This window comes from Trichoderma asperellum, chromosome 6 (assembly GCF_020647865.1).
Source record: "Trichoderma asperellum chromosome 6, complete sequence".
Classification (NCBI taxonomy): Eukaryota; Fungi; Ascomycota; class Sordariomycetes; order Hypocreales; family Hypocreaceae; genus Trichoderma; species Trichoderma asperellum.
Genome location: NC_089420.1, coordinates 361,935 through 383,084, shown reverse-complemented (window position 1 = coordinate 383,084; position 21,150 = coordinate 361,935). Strand labels below are relative to the sequence as shown.

The 21,150-nt window shown below is 48.9% G+C and overlaps 7 protein-coding genes across 7 annotated transcripts; 4 read left to right on the top strand and 3 right to left on the bottom strand.

The window, feature by feature from the left end:
- Positions 1–396: 396 nt before the first annotated feature.
- On the bottom strand, positions 397–2,327 carry TrAFT101_009587 (uncharacterized protein). The gene has a single exon (XM_024908099.2). It carries the CDS (start codon positions 2,272–2,274, stop codon positions 436–438), a length of 1,839 nt encoding a protein of 612 aa, XP_024761475.2. The 5' UTR covers positions 2,275–2,327; the 3' UTR covers positions 397–435.
- Positions 2,328–2,761: 434 nt separating this feature from the next.
- Positions 2,762–4,730, top strand: TrAFT101_009586 (uncharacterized protein). Its single transcript, XM_024900032.2, has 2 exons — positions 2,762–3,962; positions 4,018–4,730. The coding sequence occupies exons 1-2, from the start codon at positions 2,933–2,935 to the stop codon at positions 4,632–4,634; spliced, it is 1,647 nt and encodes a 548-aa protein (XP_024761476.2). The 5' UTR covers positions 2,762–2,932; the 3' UTR covers positions 4,635–4,730.
- A 780-nt stretch (positions 4,731–5,510) lies between these two features.
- Positions 5,511–7,301, top strand: TrAFT101_009585 (uncharacterized protein; the record flags this gene model as incomplete). Its single annotated transcript, XM_066128705.1, has 1 exon — positions 5,511–7,301. One exon carries the CDS (start codon positions 5,511–5,513, stop codon positions 7,299–7,301), a length of 1,791 nt encoding a protein of 596 aa, XP_065984825.1.
- A 719-nt stretch (positions 7,302–8,020) lies between these two features.
- TrAFT101_009584 (uncharacterized protein) lies at positions 8,021–10,777 on the top strand (the record flags this gene model as incomplete). Its single annotated transcript, XM_024903878.2, has 1 exon — positions 8,021–10,777. The coding sequence occupies one exon, from the start codon at positions 8,021–8,023 to the stop codon at positions 10,775–10,777; it is 2,757 nt and encodes a 918-aa protein (XP_024761478.2).
- Positions 10,778–11,839: 1,062 nt separating this feature from the next.
- On the bottom strand, positions 11,840–12,761 carry TrAFT101_009583 (uncharacterized protein). The gene has a single exon (XM_024908100.2). It carries the CDS (start codon positions 12,624–12,626, stop codon positions 12,081–12,083), a length of 546 nt encoding a protein of 181 aa, XP_024761479.2. The 5' UTR covers positions 12,627–12,761; the 3' UTR covers positions 11,840–12,080.
- Positions 12,762–15,182: 2,421 nt separating this feature from the next.
- On the top strand, positions 15,183–17,884 carry TrAFT101_009582 (uncharacterized protein; the record flags this gene model as incomplete). The annotated part of the gene is made up of 16 exons (XM_066128704.1): positions 15,183–15,377; positions 15,434–15,533; positions 15,597–15,619; positions 15,680–15,717; positions 15,776–15,836; positions 15,888–15,929; positions 16,011–16,054; positions 16,106–16,183; positions 16,252–16,579; positions 16,651–16,729; positions 16,795–16,849; positions 16,902–17,070; positions 17,139–17,232; positions 17,292–17,346; positions 17,408–17,521; positions 17,590–17,884. The coding sequence occupies 16 exons, from the start codon at positions 15,183–15,185 to the stop codon at positions 17,741–17,743; spliced, it is 1,629 nt and encodes a 542-aa protein (XP_065984824.1). The 3' UTR covers positions 17,744–17,884.
- A 115-nt stretch (positions 17,885–17,999) lies between these two features.
- Positions 18,000–20,075, bottom strand: TrAFT101_009581 (uncharacterized protein). Its single transcript, XM_024909798.2, has one exon. The coding sequence runs from the start codon at positions 19,374–19,376 to the stop codon at positions 18,432–18,434; it is 945 nt and encodes a 314-aa protein (XP_024761481.1). The 5' UTR covers positions 19,377–20,075; the 3' UTR covers positions 18,000–18,431.
- Positions 20,076–21,150: the final 1,075 nt, after the last annotated feature.

Sequence of the window (21,150 nt, the reverse complement as noted above, 5' to 3'; positions counted from 1 at the left end):
AGGAGCGTCTAGAATACTCGTGCGCAACTCCTCTTAAGTACTGTGATTCTGGCCCGCCATACTCCATCCCCCGCATTTCTCAATCGAGTAAGTGGGAGGATTTGGATTGGCTCGGTCGAATTCTATCAAGGAGGGGCGCCGACCATCGAACGGGTGAAATTTCATTGGCTTGAAATTTGGCGTCTTGAGGCGTTGGCGTTATTGGGACCAGATGAGCTGTTAGCACGATGGAGAGGCGGATGAGAAGCCGGTGTGGGGGTTTCTCCAACTGCAACTCTCGATTCACTTCGGCGTTGGTGTAAGCCACAGCTTCCAACTATTCACGTGTAGAGTTTCGGACCTTGGGCGTCTACAACAGTCTTGGGAGAAAGCAGTTGCAAGCTGTGCTTGACGATATGGCTCAAAATATAGTTGTATATCCGCTCTAGCTAGAATCTATGAAGCAGCCGCCATTTCTACATGTACTTCACTAACCGTTACCAAATTCTCTTTCTTTAAGGTCGTCAGCGCAGCATTCTGACTCAAGGGATGCAAATCAGGCAGAATGCCACATCCAGGTCCCCGTGCAGGCCAAGCATTTCTCAGACCCTGCCAGTACTCAAACTTGACATTCTTCTCATCTACACCCCCAAAGTCATAGGATGCGCACGTAGATGTCTCCATTGATGGATAGACGCGAGACGTCAGCGCAAATCTGTCATTCGCGTAAATCTCAACTACTGACACATCGACGAATATTCTAATACTGAGGTCTTCGCCTGGGAGTAGTCTCAAATCACCACAATCGGGTGTGCTTGTACCGAGATGTTTTAGTGACGACTTGGAGCGGTCGACGATAATTTTCTGCTGCTTTAGATCAAAGACAAGCTTTGTGACTTCTGTTGCGTCAGGAGATTGGAGAACGTTGAAAACCATATTTTCTGTTCCACAAAGGTGGGAAAATGTTGCTTGTATCTCGTAATTTTGTGCGCGAATACACGTAAAGTCCTTTAGAGAGGATGAGGATGAAGCTGTCAGAGAGGAGCTAGTTCTCAGAGTCTCAACTTGCGGTGCTGGTCTGACGCCGAGAGAGTTCATCGTCCCATCTGCGTGGTTGAGCTGCCATTCTGGCCATGATTCTGCGCAGAGATCAATTGGTCGCTCAACCTGGACAAGTTCTCGGGGATGGCCCAAGCAGCCTGCCCATCCTTGAGCTTGAACAACGTGCTTCTTTGCCGTCTCATCTGCCCAGCCTAGCTGTATCAACCGGTTCTGGTCGTCTCGGAATGTATGAGCCGCATAAAGGATACCGTGGTCGAGAAGGCCGTGGCTCTTGATGTCGAATGTAGGCAAGCCTTGTTCATTGAGAACAAACTTGCCCGACATCCAGAGCAGGTAGTGGCCGTTATGGCGTGTGCTCTCCTCCGTTTCTTCAACGCCAGCAATGATGTAGTCCATGTCGCCAATTGTGAAGAAGCTGGCGCATTCAAAGTTGATGCCCCAAGCCAAGTTGCCGTGTTGTTGTGAAATAGGGGTATGCAGTTTTGCATCGACAACTGCGGACACGTAGTCCCACGAATCCGATGCTAGGTCATCGCATTTGTACAAATGAAGCTGCGGCCCGTGTTCCCTCTCTCCAGATCCAAGCATCATGTAATCAGTATGTTGGCCATGGCCCAGAAGAGTCGATAGTGAGGCTGACGGAGAAACGAAGGGGTCACGCCAGCCCGTTACTACCGTGCCGTTTGGGGGTGACTTCAACAGCGGGTTGCTGCCATGCCGAGCCCACGTCTTTCCCAGATCTGTCGATATCGCGACTGACTGTGTCTCACAGCCTTTGATGTAAGATTTTGACCAGTGAATTGGCACTGCAGAGACACTTGTATAAAACAGATATAATACTCTCTTTCCATCGACTAATCTGGAAACAATCGATCCTGAGAAGACACCGAGACGATCATAGGAGCTGCCGTTCCAGATCGCCGGCATACAGTCTTCCCACACAACGAGATCTTTGCTCTTGGCCATGCCCCAAGCACAATTGCCGCCATCAGTGGTGCCGGGATTCCATTGGTAGCAAATGAGATATTCTTGCGACTCGGGGACGTATACTGCGCCGCAGGGGTCGTTGGACCATGAATGCGGAGCGATGAAGTGTGACGTCGGTCGGTATCGAGAGTATGCCATTGTGTAATGCTTCTGGTGTTTTGACGTAGTATAGACTGCGGCTTTTGGAAAGAGGATGATGACAGCGGAAAGGTCAAAGGGAGATGCTGGTGTTGACGATACAGACATATGCAAATACAGAATTAGACTAACAAGAAATGAAAGCCATTGAACAGGTGAGAGAACAACTGCCGACACACGGGAAGCTAGTGATGGGAAACCTGCACTAATAGATGTTTCCCCAACTTGGCTCCATGTCTGAATAGGACAAGCGAGAACTTGGAGGCTGCGGACCGACTCCCGCCCACGATTCCACCCAATCGAAATTCAGCCATCCATCAAGACGCTACGGAAGTGGCAAGATTGCAGCATCGGCAAATGGCCCCACGTTTTCCTCGCCTTTAGTTTCCAATCCACTATTCAGGCTTGCCCAGCCAGAATTCACCCATAGCGGGAGAGTTTTCTCCCCAGATCGTAGCAAACGCTCTCCCCCGCCTTCTTGGTAGTTGCGTGGAGGAAACGAAGTTGGGGAAATGAACCTAACGCGAGCCAACTATGCTTAATCGGAACAACGCAGCTCAGCGTCTCGCATACATGTCAAAAGGCATGTGCCGAGACGAGCGTTGAAGAATATTTATATAAAGGCCATTGGAAACCTGAAGCTGAAATTCCTTGTTCCAGCCATCGACAGCTTCTTCCATTCTTAAGCATCAGCCTCACTCAACCATCTCTCTTCCCCTCATTGTTCTTTTCACTCACAACGGTTGACGTCCGTCTGTTGTCCAATATGGACACAAAAGAACCTCAACACAGCACTGATCCCCTTCCAACTCCACCATCAGAGATGGATCTCGAAAAGTCCTCGGCAACGGTTCTCCATGCTGAAGACACCAATGGCAAGCAGCCCGTCTCCCTGCCCCAGCAACTCACCCCCAAGGAACAATACCAACAGCTATGGGCAAACCTCAAAAAGGACAAGCACTTTGTCCTCTGGGCCCTGTTCGTCATGTCTCTCGTCTTCGGATGGGGTTATGACGCAGGTCTATCAGGCGTGGCCGTTGCGTTTCCCGAGTTTCGAAAACAATACGGCAACTACTACTCCGATGGCGAGCAATATGTCATCCCCGCTATGTGGCAATCTCTTTGGAACGCAGCCAGCACAATCGGTCAAGTCTTTGGTGCTTTTTTGACTGGCCAATTTGCCGATTACGCCGGCCGTATCCCCATACTCTGGCTCGCCGTTGTCTTGTCCCTCTCGTCATCTTTTGCGCTCGTCTTTGCCCCAAGCCTGCCTATACTTTTCGTCTCCAAGCTCCTATTGGGCTTCTCTGTTGGATTTTCAACAGCTACGCCGCCGCTGTATGTCACGGAAAACGCACCGGCAGCCCTTCGAAGCTCAGCCAGTTCCCTGACCAACGTCATCATTGTCCTCGGCTTCTTCCTTTCGTCTATTACTGGCTACGGGGCTTCCAAGATTCAGGGACAATGGAGCTATAGGCTTGCATTCATCATGACGTTTCTCGTACCGACTCTATTTGCCTTTGGACTCCCATTTCTGCCCGAGTCGCCAGTATGGTATGTCAAGAAGGGTCGTGACGATGATGCGCGGAAAGCAATCGTCAGGCTTTTCGGCAAAGATGCTGATGTGGAAGAGCGTCTGCGGTTCATCAAGTCTGAGCTAGAAGTACTTGCTGGTGAGGCTGACGTTGCCAGCCATACTAGCTGGAAGGCCATATTTTCCAAGGAGCATCGATGGCGAACGCTGGTTGCCGTTCTGGGCTTGCAGTCTCAGAACTTCTCTGGAGGTTACTTTGCTAGTGAGATCCCCATGTCACGCTTTAAAACGATTTGAATGATGCTAACGGTTCATAGACACTTACCAGACATACTACTTTGAGCTCATCGGCCAAACCAACGCCTTTGGCCTCACAGCCATCTCATCCACCCTCCAATTCCTATCCAACTGCGTCGCCGTCTCAGTCTCCGACGTACTCCCCCGTCGTAAATCCCTCATCGGAGGCGGTATCCTCCTTGCCTGCTGGTCCATCATCATTGCTGGAACTTCTCTCGCAGGCACCGCCAACCAGAAAGCCAACACCGCCTTACTCGTCTTCATGATCACCTGGTCCATGCTGTACACTGCAACGGTTGGCTGTTTCGGCTGGGCAGTTGCGCAAGAGACTGCCGCCCAGGCCACACGACCCAAGACTATTGCCTTCAGTCTTGTCTGCCAACAGCTTACGGCACTTATGCTGTCGTCTGTATTTCCTTTCTTCATCAATCCAGACCAGTTGAATTGGGGCGGCAAAGTCATGTTTCTGTTTGTGGCTGCCGAAGCCGTCATTCTCGGTATTTTGTTCCTTGTGCAGCCTGAGACAAAGAATCGGACGTATCATGATATTGATGCGTTGTATGCGAATAAGGTGCCTCCGAGGAAGTTTTCTGACTATCTGATCAGAGATGGGGTTGCCGTCAAAAAGGAAAACTGATGCTTGGCGCATTATCAGGTCGAACGCGGCTGTTTGTTTATAGCATATACGCGTGTATTTAATCTTGTAATAATTTATTGAAATCTTTGGCTTGCTATCTGTTGTGAGTAATTGTTGATTATGGCACCCGCTACGCTCGAAGCCGTGAAATATCCGTTTCTGCTTCCCATTCATTCACGAGCTGGTTATGAAGTCTACTCTTCTGGCTCCGCCAAACTCAACTCTAGCAGGAACAGCTTGTGGCGGCCTAGCAATATACTTTCACCCTCTGTATTTAGTTAAGTTAAGAAGCTGCAGGATAGCTGTAATGTCCTGATTTTATAGAGTTTAATGCTTTAGCTGCCACTGGGAAAGCGGGAGCGCGATTCAGTTTGTCTGTCTTAGTTATTGGAGCAAGATGCCATTCTTAACGTATCATGCCGTGCAGCTTGTATGATGAACATGGCTGCTGGACTTGTGGATAGCTTTGCCTGGGAGCATGCTGGATCTGAGAGTGTTGCAGGATGCAAACATGATACTAATTGTAGCCTAGAATGTGCTAAAGAAGGTTTACATAGATTCCCTGTTTTTTTTTTTCGCGTCTCGGTAATGAGGCAGACTCGAAGTGATTGGAGCACAATTCATTAGCCCGGCAACATGATCGCCACCTCCAACGTGTAAGCCAAACCCAGAGTCGCTAGCGCCATTGTATCCGTTATGGCCCCCGACTTCGCCTAGACTCCAGATCTCTTTCGTGTATTCCATCACATTCACACATGTGCCTCACACATGTGCCTCACACAACGCTCCTCTCCAACGGCCGCCACTCATCTGGCTGCACTCCACGCTCCAGTCCGTGCATCGTCCGGCCACAGGAGATAATGCCCCTCTCGTCGCATGACTTCATCGGCAGCGAGTCGTTCTGCATCGTCCAAACGGGCCTGCAAGGTGCGACAGGCTTGTGATGGCTGCCGCATCCGCAAGATTCGCTGCGATGGCACCCATCCATGCGCAAATTGCATAGAAATTAGCTGCAACTGCACCTACCATGCAGTGCCCAAGAAGACAGGGCCCAAGGGCAGGCGAAAGGCGAGGCTGGCAGAGAGTAGGAAGCCGGCACAGTTTTCTATGACGATTCCATTGGCAGTTCTCGCTACGACGAAACAGCAGCAGTTGCCTCTCTCTCTTGATTATGGTGATTCGAGCATATCTGGTGCCGAGTCGAGTTTCGTACGCAATGGTGGCTCGCCGGTTGCTGGTGATGGGGGCTTCGTGCCATCACCTCGCGTTACTGTGGACTTCATGATGTCCTGCCTGGATGCATTCTTCACACACAAATACCCCATTACGCCAATGTTGGATCGTAGGCAGGTCCAAGAGGCGATTCCAAATCTGAGATGCATGCCGGAAATGTACGGGCTCATAACTGCGTGCTGTGCGGTCATGGTACTCTCGCCCGATATCATCATTACCGACAGCCCAGAGAGAAGAGCAAGCCCGCTGACCGACTTACAAACTGAATATGCATCTTGTTCCACTTCCATCTCGGCGTTTAAGGTGCCTCAAGCAGAGTTCCTAATTGCAGAGACCATCCGCGCGCGCAGCTATTGCGACTACATAGAACATCCATCCCTGACCACTATCCAAACATCCTTCTTCCTCTTCTCCGCCTTCTTTTGTCTCGGCAAAGATACATCCGCCTGGCATTATATTCGCGAAGCAATCACCACTGTCCAATCACTGCGGCTACATGAAGAAGCATCTCACTCTGAAATCCAGGATCCAACAGTCGCCCTATACGCGCGACGCATGTTCTGGGTCCTCTTCATCACCGAACGAGCCTACGCTTTGCAGCGTCATCGGCCGTTGACTCTCCAAAGCGCTATCGCCCTGCCCTCGGCGGAATCTAGCCCTGAGGAAGCACACATTCTTCCTGGCCTCTTGGATCTGATTTCGCTGTTTCAAAATTTCGACACGGCCTTCATCACCATGTGGAATGTATCAAATGATCCACCATTCTCCGCGCCGAAGGACTACCTGGTCCAGATTCAGCAGGCCCTAGAGCAGGCTCTTCCACAGGTTTCTGAACGAACCACCACTCAACAGGCTGATTTGCTCTTATCTCGAGAATGGCTCAAACTTATGGTGTGGCAGCTTTGTGTCTCCAAAACACTACTCTGTAGCACAAGCCCAGACGAGAGTATGTCTCTCCGATTCCCGGTGAGTGTTGCTCGAAACATGATCCTCACGACCAGACATTTGCCTGAAAAGGCGTTGGAGGCCAATGGAGTTGGAATCTTGGAAAAGATATTTGATGTTGGCTGCTCTCTTGCGGATGTCTTGTCATTGAAAGCAGCATCAACCTTGTTGCCACGTTCGACGATGGAGGTCAGTCCGGCGGATTATCTCTGCGAAATCATACACCTCGTTGGGACGGCTGCAGGGGGGAGTCCACGACATTTGAAGATTTTGGCGGCAAAGGCTGAAGAATGTTTGCGGCCGAGTATGCTGTACAAGGTGGCAGAAAAGTCGCCTTTTCTCGAAGAGTCAGGGGCTTCTGCGTTGGTTCTTGAAGACGAGTCCGATCAGGGCCAACCACTGGAGGATTTGACATGCATCAATCCACCTCTTCAGATGACAACTAGCAACGGTGCCATTGAAACCTCGTCCGGCGAGGAACTTGAATGAGGAACCAAGAGCGAGCTCTGGATTGACTAGCCGCTTATTCAAGTCTCGCCTAACCATGAATTTCCTAGAACCAGGACAATGCAAACTCCGAGATATACTGAAATAATCGCAAGAGCCCTAGCAATCAACAATTACTATATGTTTTCTAGTTTTGCGGAAAAAAAAATGGTAAAGTAGTGGCTACAGAAGCCTACACACATATAACCACCACCGTTGGATTCTTATTACAACCAAAGATGGGAATCAAAGCTTCAACTGCAGACGTCCAGGTAGCAGTCAGAATCCATCTCGAAAGTACAAGACAAATGGATGAGTCTCCACTACGGCACTCGAAGCGACTCGATGTTCTTTCATAGCTATTAGTTCATACAAGAAACTTGCTGCCTTACGGAGATGGTGGAGTTAGTGTTACCTACGGGCGTGGTCCATTGGTCCAGACTGGGATATGTACAGGCTGTATCGGGAGGAGCCGAAGCGACTAAAATCCCACTAAAACCCCCAGAGTATGCCAGAGTCACAGGCTCGGCCAGAGCTGCGCCGAAGCTCGATCTCATCTCATGGCGAGCAGTTGCGGAGTTCCATTATGCAGCAACCGACACGCAACATTGGAATATTGAGTCAAAGCTCGATATGTAGCAGACGCTGAATAAAGGCAGTCTATAGCCTATGACCCATGCCCTGTATCTGGGTCCATAGGCACTGTGGCGCACACTCTCACAATGTCCCCGGTTCGCATCACGTCTGTCTCTTTTGAACACCACCCCTCTGGCTTTGGCGTTGGCCATGCCAGGCCCCGGATTTCCTGGCGCTTCTCCCCTAGCAGCGCCGACTCCAAAGGCTGGATGCAAGAGTCGTACGAGATCCAGGTCGGTCGCCAAAGTCATAACAGCGTTGAGACGGTCAACAGCTACCACGTACAGAGCTCCGACTCTGTGCTGGTGTCGTGGCCTAGCCATGAACTCCAATCACGCGAAGTTGCCTGGATCAAGGTTAAGGCACATGGGAAAAAGTTCGACGCAGCCGGAAAGGAAACAACAGAAAGCACAGAATGGTCTGATGCCGCCACTGTCGAGGCTGCACTACTAGATAAACAGGACTGGGTCGCAAAACTCACAGCGTCAACGCTCTTGTCGGACAACAACAAGCCAATACGGCCAGTGCTGTTTCGAAAGTCATTCTCCCTGCCTGAGAACTCGGCAAAGATTTCAAAGGCTCGCCTATACATCACGGCTCATGGCGTCTATACAGCATACATCAATGGCCACCGCATTGGCACCGAGGAAATGGCGCCCGGGTGGACGAGTTACGGCCACAGGCATGCCTATCAGATATTCGACGTTGCGGCGGCCCTGGAGCCAATGAATTTCCATGTAATCGGTGTCGAAGTTGCTGAGGGCTGGTTCGCCGGGCGTCTGGGGATGGACAACAAGCGCTGCTTCTATGGGAGCAGGCTGGCATTCCTCGCGCAGCTCGAAGTCGTCTACGAGACCGGCCAAGTCTATACGCTGGCATCGGACAATACCTGGAGGTCTCACTACAGTGCAGTCACCCGCAGCGAAATCTACGATGGAGAGGATTACGATTCCCGTGAAGAGCAGAAGGACTGGAATCGGGACCCAACTTTTGATGATGCTTCATGGACATCAACCGAGGAACTAGCATTCCCGTCTGCAAGTCTTCTGGCTTCTGACTCACCACCTGTGCGCGTCATGGAAGAAATCGCTCCTGGCAACATCTTCAAGTCAAAATCTGGCCAAGCCCTCGTCGACTTTGGCCAGAATCTCGTTGGAAAGCTCCAAGTCCGCCTTCCAGTTTCAGCTCCTAGCGGGCACAAATTATCGTTCAAGCATGCTGAGGTCCTCGAGCACGGTGAGCTTGGGACTCGACCCCTGAGAGGCGCCAGCCCGGTTGATGGCGTGGTCTTATCCGAGCATCAGCCTTCAACATGGTCGCCGAAATTCACTTTCCACGGCTTTCGTTACGTTCAAGTTGATGGCTGGCCTGCCAATGAGGGACTGCCCAACCGCGATGAAATTACCGCACTCGTGATGCATAGTGATATGAACCGCACTGGATGGTTCTCGTGCTCTGAACCTCTCATCGACAAGCTGCATCAAAATGCGCTATGGAGCATGAAGGGCAATTTTCTCTCTGTGCCCACTGACTGTCCCCAACGCGACGAGCGGCTTGGCTGGACTGGAGATATCCAGGTATTCAGCCCGTCAGCAAACTTCCTCTTCGATACCAGCGGGTTCATTGGCAGCTGGCTCTGTGGTGTCGCAGCCGAGCAGTTGGAAGAAAGGAGACATGGAGTTCCAGGGCTGGTGGTCCCAGATGTGTTTGACATTCCTGCCTGGCCGCCTGGCCCACAGTCTGTCTGGCACGATGTTACCGTATTGACGCCGTGGGATTCATACAATAGCTCTGGCGACGTAGAGGTGCTACGAAGGCAATACGATAGCATGAAGGCTTGGGTTGTCAAGGGTATCCCTCGAGGACCAAACAGTCTCTGGGATCAAAATGTCTGGCAGTTTGGCGACTGGCTGGACCCTTCTGCTCCACCGGATGAGCCAGGAAAGGGCCTCACCGATAGTCTTTTTGTCGCCGACGCCTACCTAGTTCGAGTATTGGAGACCATATCCAAAGTCAGTTCGCTTCTTGGGGAGGAAGAGGACGCATCTCGCTACGCCGAGGAGGCCGCAAAGGTGAGAAAGGCGTTTCAAGACGAATATACCACGCCGGCGGGGCTTCTTGTCAGCGACACACAAACTGCTTATTCACTTGCCATTGCATTTGGTTTGTTTAACCGAAAAGACCAAATCATCAAAGCTGCAAAGCGCCTTAGTCATTTGGTTCACGCAGCACAATACCGGATAGCGACTGGCTTCGTGGGAACGCCTCTGATTACGCATGCGCTCTCCGACACTGGCAATTACCAACTAGCCTACCGCATGCTCTTGGAACAAGACTGTCCATCTTGGCTCTACCCGATTACAATGGGCGCGACTACCATATGGGAAAGATGGGATAGTATGATGCCGGATGGAAGCATTAACCCGGGCTCCATGACGAGCTTCAATCACTACGCGCTGGGGTCGGTTGTGAATTGGATGCATAAGAATGTGGGCGGAATAAGCCCCCTTGAGCCTGGATGGCGAAAGATTAAGATACGGCCTGTGCCCGGAGGCACGATTACGAGTGCCAAGGTAGAATACGAAAGTCCATATGGGCGAATCATCTCCTCGTGGAAAATCAATGAGGCGGATGGGGCATTTAATCTTTCAGTTGCCGTTCCTCCCAACTCGAAAGCTGTTGTCATCTTGCCGTCTGATTGGAAGACTTTAGGGCAGGAGCAAGATGAGGAGGTGGGAACTGAGATTGGATCTGGAACTTATGAGTTTTCTTGCGGTTATAAGCCTAGCCAGTGGCCTCCAGAAGCAGAGCTTGAGCGTTCTGTGTTTCGGCTTGAGTTATAAAGTAGAAATACAGAGACTTTATCAACGGTTGTGGACCATCCATAGTTGGCTATTATTGTCATCAACATGTATTTATTTGCATTATTTCTTAGCTGCATGACCTTTTTTTCCTTTGCTCTCAAAAGGTCGGATACTTGAAGGAATTCACCTTGTCAGTCACCTTCTGTTGCTCCGGCTGCTTGTTTACGGTTGGCGCCATCCGTCCTCGGGCCCTTTCAGCCCGAGACAAGGTCGCATTGAATCACCCCGAATTGCCGCGGCCCAAACGCCATGCTGGAACCATCTCAAGCTTATTCACACCGCATTTCACCCTCACAAGCCTCCCTCGTAACATCTGTCACCGAGCCAGGAATGTGAATTTGTCAACTGAATAGCGCCGCTTTTACGCTGAGCTCCTGTGGCGTGTCGCTAATCCAGTTCTGGCGTCGTGATGGAGCCAATGGTTCATAATTTTATGCCCCCATTCCGTTTTGCTTTTGGAATCATGCTTCATATTTGCAGCTCTACCAAAACGCTGCATCAAAACGGAAAGTCGAAACGTGTGGACTCCCTGAGTTAACAACGCGGGTCTTGGAGCAGCACAGTGCTCCAGACACTCGGTTATTCTGATCCGTGCAAGGATGGTATTTCTAGAGTTTCTAGAATTGAAAAGCACTTGCCGTGGCAATTCGCTGTAAATACACTGCCAGCCATGACGACTAGGGGAAGGAATTAAAGCCCACTCTTTTAGGAATATTCAATCACTCAAACGTGAAGCTAGGATGACCCGTCGCCACCATATAGTCGCAACTTTCTACCTAAAACTCCACCATTTGAGTGATAGTACTGCTACTTTGTGCCTACCATTTTCAGCAACCAATACTTTAATTCCATGGATCCTCTACGGAACATGCTTCTATCGTATTTCCAAGTCTGTGGATTAAATCGCTTCTAATTCGAACCAGAGGCAGCGCTAGCAGGGCTCGCCGAGTGAAATTCGGCGAATGAAAACCCATTTGTCGACGCTGCGCCGCTGGAAGTTAGAATATGAGTACAACACTACACTACAAGCACGTTCTACATATATATATATGAACCTGGATAGGTTACAGCGATGCAATGATCACGTAGCTAGTAGACAGTTATCTGAATCCAATCTGATTGCTATGTTAACAAATGGTTATCCAAGTTATCTAAATGAGCGTAAGAACGCAAATTCATATACCCAGTTGAATGGTCTGAATAGAGAAACCAGTTCACGATCCTTGTCTTATTGGCTCATCGGGCCTCAGTTATCCTGCGAACATGAGTCGGGTTGTGACATCTAAACAGCGACACTATAGACAGCAATGCTAGAAGCATAGGAAGTCGATATCGCGGTCTGCATAGCCAACAACGCCGTTGCCGCACCAAGAGGCGCTGCGGCTATCAGCTCATTGGTAAATTCAGTCCATCTTATGTTTAGGATTTGGAGATTAGCGAGAACGAACGGTGCTCTGCCAATACTCTCAAAATCGGCCACTTTTGTGGCCAGAGCAAGATTGTAGTTGATAATTCCCGTCGTAGCAGGTTCCATGGCGCCGATGACATTCAGCACGTCAACAATTGAAAACGTGCCTGCCTCTTGAGTGAGTGTGGTAGCGGTGTCCAGAATAGTCATTAGAGTGTCTTCGTCAGAGTCGAGTTGGACTGAGCCATTAAAGCCACTAGCTGGAAACCCGTCTATGTCGTTTTGAAGAATGGTGATTTGCGGGACGAGCTGGGTGTTTATGGAATTGACCACTGGAGTAGCATCGCGACGGAGGACAGAAGCCGTTGCAGTCGTTGCAACCGTTGCGGCTAGCAATAAGATGCTTGTAATAGCGACCATTGTTTCTGCAAGAGAAAATCTCTAATTTGGAAATATAAAAAGAGCACTCTTAGACTCTGTTAAGGAATATCCGGGTTGGAATTGCAGCGAACAAAAGAGAAAGAGACGAAGCCCGATTTATAATTGAAGTTTTGGAACTGTCAACTCTTCTTTCGTTCAGTTCGAGCTCTAAATTTGCGGCCAGGTCTCGGACTCATATTTCTTGCCGAGACATGGATTAGCACTCGCAGTTTTACGTACGATAACTTCGGGGATTACAAGATCAATAATGCAATGTTTTGGTGATTGCCTTTTAACTTTGCTAATCGTGCTAGGATACGCCGAGGTAATCTAAAATGAGAGACAATAATTTGCTAGGCGAAGAACAAGAGCAGCGCGTAGGCATCTGGTGGCAATTCCAAGCCCATCTGGCTACTCTATTGCTCAAAGTTAACCCTTGAATCTGTAAAATTGCGTGCTTGCAGGCAAATACTCGTTGGGCGGTTGGTTGACCATCGCTCACACCATCAATAGAGCACTAGGCAGCATATATAATATAATATTGAATGTCAGAGGCGTGGGTTTATGGCTATGGCTAGCCACAAGGGCAGCGGTGAGACAGAGTGAACCCGACGAGTCGGTTTGTTGCTGAAACATGGCACCACTACCCACGCTGCCATTCCAAATGCTGTGTCGCTTAAGGCGCAATGAGCTTCGCTATATCAAATACGGGAAGCGCCAGTAGCTAACAAGATCAAACTATTTCTCCCTGTCTATGACCCCTTTCGTGAACCAAAACTACGATTCCCGCACACATAGCAACTATTTACTAAATGGAATGTAAGTGAAATATTTGAAATTGGAATTTATATTTATAACATAATTAGTAAAATACTCAAACACGTGTCTGCTTGGCTACAGCTTGTCACTCGACTCTTCTGGCTGCCAATCTGATAACACACACTAGTGTCAGTCGAAAGTCATGTTACGACTATCGTCATGAATATACGAGTATAGACGATATGCATTGCAATTTAGCTTCGTTAATAGGGTGATTGGAGACTTCCTACTGACGTTTGATGGATGATGGGCTTATGTCTGTTGCCCGAGCTTGAGTGTGGAAGGGTGATCCGGCTACACAGCTCAGATACTATTTAAACTGAGATTGTCGAGAAGATCATTAGGAGGTTTGGTCTGCGACAGAGGCAGGTTCAAATCGCGACAGAAATAGCTGATGCACCTTGTCTTAGCCCGACGTCACCGCCAATCAGGGCGAAGTTTCCGCATGTAAGAGTGCTATAATCGCCGTCTCATACATTTAATACATGGAAAACTTTATATGTAAATTCGATGAGAAAATTGGGCCGGTGTCCCATAACATCATGTTATAAATCGTTGAAGACAATGACTAGAGTGTTGACACAAGTGTCCCAAACAAACTAGAATGATTGCGCAGATCGAAACACTCTGTAGAATATGTCCCCATTCCCCAATCAATTCTGGCTCTCATGATAATTGATTAACCCCACGAGCATTACAAGTTCCACAGCTTGGTAGAGTGGAGTGCTGAGGAGGGCAAGGCTCTGAGCCTGAATCCTAATTGCGATAATTCACACCTTGCTGAGACTACGACGCTGAATATTCAATAAGTCAATCTTTCACAAACCGCGTGTTGTCCGCCTTTCCAGCTACGTAGCTCTCTCATGATATCCATTTGGATAATCAATTCATGCACACTGAAAACTAAACTCTTATTAAAGCCATTGGCGGAAGAACACATACTGGCTAAGACGGCACACAGTGCGACCAGCTTCAGAGGAACCGTAACAACCTGAAGATGGATTTACGGACTGAAAAGCAGGCTGCTCTCCGTTTTCTCGGCATCAACTCGCATCGATTTGATTTGCACAATTCTTCTTGCCCAGGGGTGGAACCGTCACCAGCTCATCCACACCGCATTCACCCTCACCTCTCAACTCTCAAGCCCCCTTCGTGGCATCTGTCACCGAACCCCAGCTTTCGTCTCGCTGCTTGCGGGGCCCCGGCATCTTCATCTGTCCAGGTCCACGCGCTAAGTCACGAACCTGCCTAGCCAGGATCCTTCGCGGAACTCGAAAACCTGCAATGAGACTAGCTCTGGCATGAGGCGGGGAGGGTCTGCTATACAGTAGCATCTACCGCCCCAAGCAATTGGATATCTCCCCGAGATGGAGTCAAGAAAACACTCGCTCCACACTGTCCGCTCAGTTATGGAAGTGGTTAAAGCATCCGTCTATATGACATGACACACGATATTTCAGGGCTTACCTGGGTAAAGTGCATAGAGAGCACAAGCTAGCGTTGAGTATGGCCGAATAGTCAAATAGACTTGTATAAGCGCCAACCATGTTCACATCAAAATGAACTAAAGTACGTGCGCCTTTCTATCAACTTGGCCCTATAAATGGCCGTTTTGCTTCTTATTAACTGACTGGTCGACAAGGAACATGTCGATACATCAGTCTTCTAATCTGAAACTTCCGAGCCCCAACAACATCACCGAGGAAACATTGTAGCATCATCATCACCAGCTCGATAATGAACCAGTCCGAGAAACCAGAGGTGATACTCGACGACAATGGTGCAGCCGACGACGTGGTAAAGGATGACGGATACGGCCTCGTCAAGTCGAGATTCGACGAGCTGTCTATCCCTCGCACGCTGTGGGTTTTCAGACGAGTTGTCCTCGTCTCGCTCTCTGTGTACATCGGTTACGTCTGCGAGGGCTTCGAAGTGAGCAAAAGATGTCTTGACAGTTGTGGAACATGTCTCATGCGATTGCAACACAGCTCGGCGCTGGAGGCAGTGTCGTTGCCAACGCTGGCTTCATCAAGCAGTTTGGATCGGACAAGGGCCAAGATGGAGTGAGGGCACTGGACCCGACTTGGTGTAAGTGGCTGTGCTTTGTATGTGTATCCCATCATTGTGGCCAACGCTGATGATAGGACATAGTGTCGACTTGGAGTGCTCTTCTGGTATGTATACCAGCTTCAACATCTCGAGACTGAAAGACGGGTGCTGATGGGCATAAGTAGAACGTCGGCCAAATCATCACACTTACCCACATTGCTTGGTATGTCATCTTGTGCAATATCCTTCACGGCCCTTACTCTGCGGCTAACTTACGCCAGGGTCGCAGACAAGTTCGGCCGCAAGGTGTCCTTCTACATTGCATGGCTATGGCTCGTCGTTGTGAGTGAGATCGTGGGCAAGAGGACGGGCCGAGCTGACATTTATCGTTAGGGCTGCGTGCTGCTGAATACGGCTAAGACGCCGGCTGTATGGGTACGTTGAATTGTACTGGACCATAATGTGACGATGTGATGATATGCACAATTACACGCGTGCTGACTTCAAATCATATAGGCCATCGCCAAGCTTTGCAACGGTGCAGGCATAGGCGTCCTCCAGTAAGCATTTCAAACGTCGATATTCTCCGCGTTGCTCGCTAACCAGAGCAGAATCACCTGTCAGGTTTATGTCATGGAGATTTGTCCAAACAAGATTCGAGGTGGCCTGGTCACCTTCCAAGCAGTGTGGTGCGTTACCTTTCTCATGATTCTCCAGTTGTCGCCAATCCTGACCCCAAACTCACCGCCCAAAATAGGAGCAACATCGGCGGTATCATCGTCTCTGTGATGATGCAGCAGCTTAACAAGAAACACCCGGACAACTACCTGCTAGCCATGCGCATCATCTGGGCTCCCGTCGCGCTGATGATTGTCTGCTGGGTTTTCATCCCCGAGTCACCCTGGTTCTATGCCCGCCACGACAACAAGGAGAAAGCAATCAAGTCGTTGAAGCAGCTGTATGGAGGTGTTGAAGGGTTCGACTTTGAAGAGGAGTACGGCATTATCGTCAGGACAATTGCGCACGAAAGGGAAGTGTTGCAAGAGGCGCCGAGCTATCGCCATGTTTTCAAGGGTCTCAACCTGGTGAGTGAGCGGTTTCTATTCTATGCGGTTCGAAAAAAGAAATGGTTCAGGGACTAACAGGTAATCGCTAGAAACGCGCCTTCATTGTCGTGATCCTCAGTGTATCTCAGCAGTTTGCCGGTCTCGCCATCATCAACACATACTCAACCTGTACGTTTGCATTTCATATCCTCCCCTGCTTTTTGCTTGAATCTGGCTGCTCATAAGGAAGCTAGACTTCTTCTCTCTTGCCGGCCTAAACGACCCATTCCTCGGCACTGTCATTCTGAGGTGAGTCCAACATGCCAACGACCCAATCTTTACTGATCATTTTCCTTTTTAGCTGTTGCAACCTCCTTGCTGTTTTGCTATGGTCCCTGACCACCGATAATCTCGGTCGCCGCACCATCGTCAACTCTTGTGAGACTCTTGTCTGCGTGGTCCTCTTCATCGTCGGCGCTCTGTTCTGGACTGGAGCCACAACCGGTAACGCCGCCGCCGGCACCGCTCTCGTGCGTCACTATTCATTTTCACCAATAAGTTGCAGCAAAGCATTTGGTTGGCTAACTTGTTTCTACAGTTGGTGATTTGCTGCTTGTGGACATTTTGTTACCAAGTCATTGTCATGTCGTACTATGTCTTCTCGGCCGAACTCCCCTCTGCCCTTCTTCGAGGCAAGTTCATTCCCAGTTACTCTCAGCTGTTGTGTCGTTTTTACTAAGATTTGGCACAGTCAAGACTGGACCCATTACATTCTTCTTCAACTCAATCACGGGCATCGCTACCTGGTGCGTTTCATGCAACCGCTTAGATCACGCTGAAGATACCTATTAGCTGACAGTCTACAAGCTACGCTACTCCACCCATGCTTCTCCATCTGAGCCTCAAAGCCGGATTCATCTACGGCGCCTTTTCCGTGCCCATTTGCATCATCATGTGGCTCTACGTCCCAGAGACCTCAGGGTAAGTCGAACATATAACCCCCATCGGAGAGAAAGAAACGAGCTCATCTTAAATTTTGCTTGATATAGCCGATCCGCAGCCGAGATCGACGAGTTGTACGAACGCAAGATTCCTGCGTGGAGATGGTCCAAGACTGTCACCGAGGCCGAACAGCGGATGCAGACTGTTGTACTGGTAAAGGGTGGCGTTAAGGAGAGCCATAACCAGAGTCATACACGGTGATTGAGGGCCCAAGTAATATATTTAACAGTTGCACAATGACGTTGCAGCGGATAGCTGTCAGATGAACTATAAGGGCGCAGTATAGCCATAATCGGCTAATAGGTGTCATTTATTTGAAAGCGAGTAACACGAACGGTGTCTGGCACGTATTACAAATTACAACTTGAAGTGACAACATTCTGTTTGGGCTAGGCAAAGTTCCTAGCAACAGAGTGATGAAAATGCTAACAAAACTCATATTACACAACGAAAAATGCTGAGAGCATTATTATTATATTCATCCAAAGGGCCTACAGTCATAATATCTCTAATAGCACCTCTTTCCAACGTCAGTTCTCTTCGCTCCTGTAGCTTCTAAAAGCGAGCTTATTGCAATAAAGGTCGCCCAAATAATATCCGGCGTCAATATCGCCTGCCTTGATACAAGTACCAACTAGGTATATTAGCTTTCCGTGTCGTCGGTTTTCCCTTGTCCTTGACTAATCTTGAAGATGAATAAAGGTCGTGTGTCATCGGGTTACACAGACAAACAGTTGCTCAAGTTGGTATCTGTAAAACAATCTCTTTTCCGCCTCCATAACGCCTATGCCATTCCAAATTGTTTATCCCCACCTCTAAGTGAGAGCCTATTCATATATAAACCTCTGTTCATCTCTTGCAACAAAGTCATTTCATCAAATATTCCTCATCAACCGTCAAGTTCCATAAACGGTACAAAGGTTGCTCGGCCCTCGAATCGCTCGCAGTCACCAACTGAACAGAAGTTTAAATGTGTTTTATCTTCGTATACGGTGGCTTCGTGACGGCGTTTGGTGTTTCCACTACCCTTGGTATAAGTTGTTGGTGCCATTGTAGCTACATGATGCTGCGAATGGCTGGCCACGGCTGCACTGGCTTCAATAAGCCCTTGCCATGTCAATAGAGCTTGTTTTGACTTTCCATCAAAAGCACAGCAGAATCTCTGCAGAATGACGAATGCGAACCCAGATTCCATAGACAGACCATACATGAGCATGAGATAGGCAGCCGCCAAGGTAGGCGAGAGATCGTTGCCAGTGTCGCAGGTCACCATAATCTTGCCCAACGGCCTCCGAATACAGTTTGACGCGTCTTCTGTTCCGCTTCCTTTGGAGCCATTTACAATTAGAAGATGGCTGTTGACTTTTTGAACCATTTCGTAAAAAGACGGAACCAAGTTATCTGGGTTGACGTCGATATAAACAAGAGAAATCCCAAGCCTTTCGGACGCCGCTCGCGCGCTGGGATAGTTTCTGGGCGCCCGAGCGTCACGGACAATTATCATCATGCTAATGGACTCTTGCTGCAAAAATTCATTATTTCGAAGAACGCTTGTAGGGCCCAAATAGAGGAAATCGAGGACGGGCTGTGCCTCTCTGCGCAGTTCATACGGCCAGCCTGCTCGGTAGATGGTCGTTTGGATCCTATTGCCGGTAATGATGGCAAATTCATCGCTGGAGAGCTGAAAAAACTTGACAGGGCGGTATGAAGGCGTTATGCTGTGCTTTTCGATCCCGCAGGGCTGCTGGAGAGGGACGTGGATTATCGGCGGGCTTGGAGGGCGCAAGCTGTAGGGCGATGAACGCACTATGGCCCTTTCCGCAAGACTGTCCATGGCGAGGAGTATGGACGGTGCCACTACGCTATCAAGATGCTCAATGCCTCTTTTCTGGTTGATTCGCAGCAATGTGGCGGTAAGAGAAGAAGCCCAAGGCGGCGAATTCTGGAGTTGGCAAAGTGACGAGCAGCTGATGGCCAATCAAGCAGAGGCGGAAAAGGAAGATGGAGGGAGATGATCCGAGGGACTGAAATGTACGTATGTTGGAGGCAGCGTCGCCTTGAGAACGAAAAAAAGAAGAGATGTTTGTTTGGATGAAGATGAAGACGAATGAAGAAGAGAGGAGAGAGAAGAGAGAAGAGAGAAGGGGGTTGATGGAAAGAGAGGAAGAGCTCAGCTTCCAAGGTGCAAGGCAGGCGCTAACATTGGTCCCTGGCAGCAATTACAGTTGCCTGTAGAGTTCAATTTGAGTCGCACCCAGAGCAACACTTAAAAAAAAAGAATTATAACATATCCATATGGACCCCAAAAGCAAGAATATGGAACTGCTGCTGTGTTGAAAAGGAGCAACTGAACAGCAACTGAACCGCGGTTTACGTTTTGCGGCTTGCAGTCCAGAGCGAAAGCTACAGCCCGGCAGACCGTAAAAGGAAGACAAAGGTGGGTTGTGCTTTTGCAGCTGCAGCCAATTGGAAGCCCGCGCTTTAGGCAACGGCTGTTCTCGTTTCCAGCGCTGATACTCGACGACAACTGCACTACGGCATGAAAATGGCCTGAATTAGAGACGCATGCCAGTGATTGATGGGGGAAGGCTGCCTATTTATTGCCTCGTCTTTCAAAGTGAATGTGTTTTCGTTATGATTTACATTTTTGGCCCGCCACAAAACTCTAGCCTTTGCACCTAAACTGAATTACACTGAAACTTCCAAACTACAATAAGTGGCTGAAAAGCCTCTGAACTTGAGATGGAATTTTGTGTTTACGCTTAAAGTTTAGCCAACTATACAATTACATCATAACAAGCAAGAAAAAAAAAGGTACAAATTATAAAATGTTTTAATATGTCAATATAACTATTATAAGCTTTTTTAAAATATAGTATTTCATTAAGTGTGCCAGCAATGTCAGAGTTTTATGCTGGCGGCGGGAGTCTGTAGAGCCCGGGTTTGTAGCTTAATGTACGGTTTGTTCTGTTGGAACTATGCATTAAACTAGGCGCATATCAATAATCTAAGTCAAGTGACGTCTAGGTAGCGGCTCTCATCCACTTCAAATAAATTGGCCAAGAAGAGGGGGCCCGTGCAGGAAGATCTGAGGCCCCATCCGTCACTACAAGGCAGCTTTGCAGGGCAGCGTGTAAATGCAACTCTACTGCCTACATGTACATGCAAACCAAATATTGGCCGTCTACCAATCGTAGTTACTGAGACGCTATGGTCTCAAGAAGAAAGGGGCATTGGAGTCGACGATCACGAATTACCTAAACGGGATATGATAAGATCACCAATTGATGGGGATTGCAAGTAGATAGAGGAGAGTATAATGAGATAATGAGGAGTGGAATTGACAACATGACTTTGCAGATTTAATCCATTCTTTTTTTTTTTTTTTTTTTTTTTTTTTTTTTTTTTTTTTTCGTTTTTCTGCTTCCGCCATCTCATTTTGTGTATCGCGCCACGTACACGTACGCCACGACTAATACAAACTATTCGGCGGAATAGTAATCGTTTTAGATGTACGTGAATAAAAATTCACCACCAGCTCCCAATTTTAGCCTAATCTTGACTCAGCCATTTTGCATTCCATTTTGGCTTCAATTAGACAATTTGTT

Bases quoted from the DNA above. Each gene is read 5' to 3' on its own strand.
- TrAFT101_009587 (XM_024908099.2), bottom strand. From the start codon at position 2,274: ATGTCTGTATCGTCAACACCAGCATCTCCCTTTGACCTTTCCGCTGTC.
- TrAFT101_009586 (XM_024900032.2), top strand. From the start codon at position 2,933: ATGGACACAAAAGAACCTCAACACAGCACTGATCCCCTTCCAACTCCA. The intron at 3,963-4,017 runs GTGAGATCCCCA...AACGGTTCATAG, and splicing joins CTCTGGAGGTTACTTTGCTA to ACACTTACCAGACATACTAC.
- TrAFT101_009583 (XM_024908100.2), bottom strand. From the start codon at position 12,626: ATGGTCGCTATTACAAGCATCTTATTGCTAGCCGCAACGGTTGCAACG.
- TrAFT101_009581 (XM_024909798.2), bottom strand. From the start codon at position 19,376: ATGGACAGTCTTGCGGAAAGGGCCATAGTGCGTTCATCGCCCTACAGC.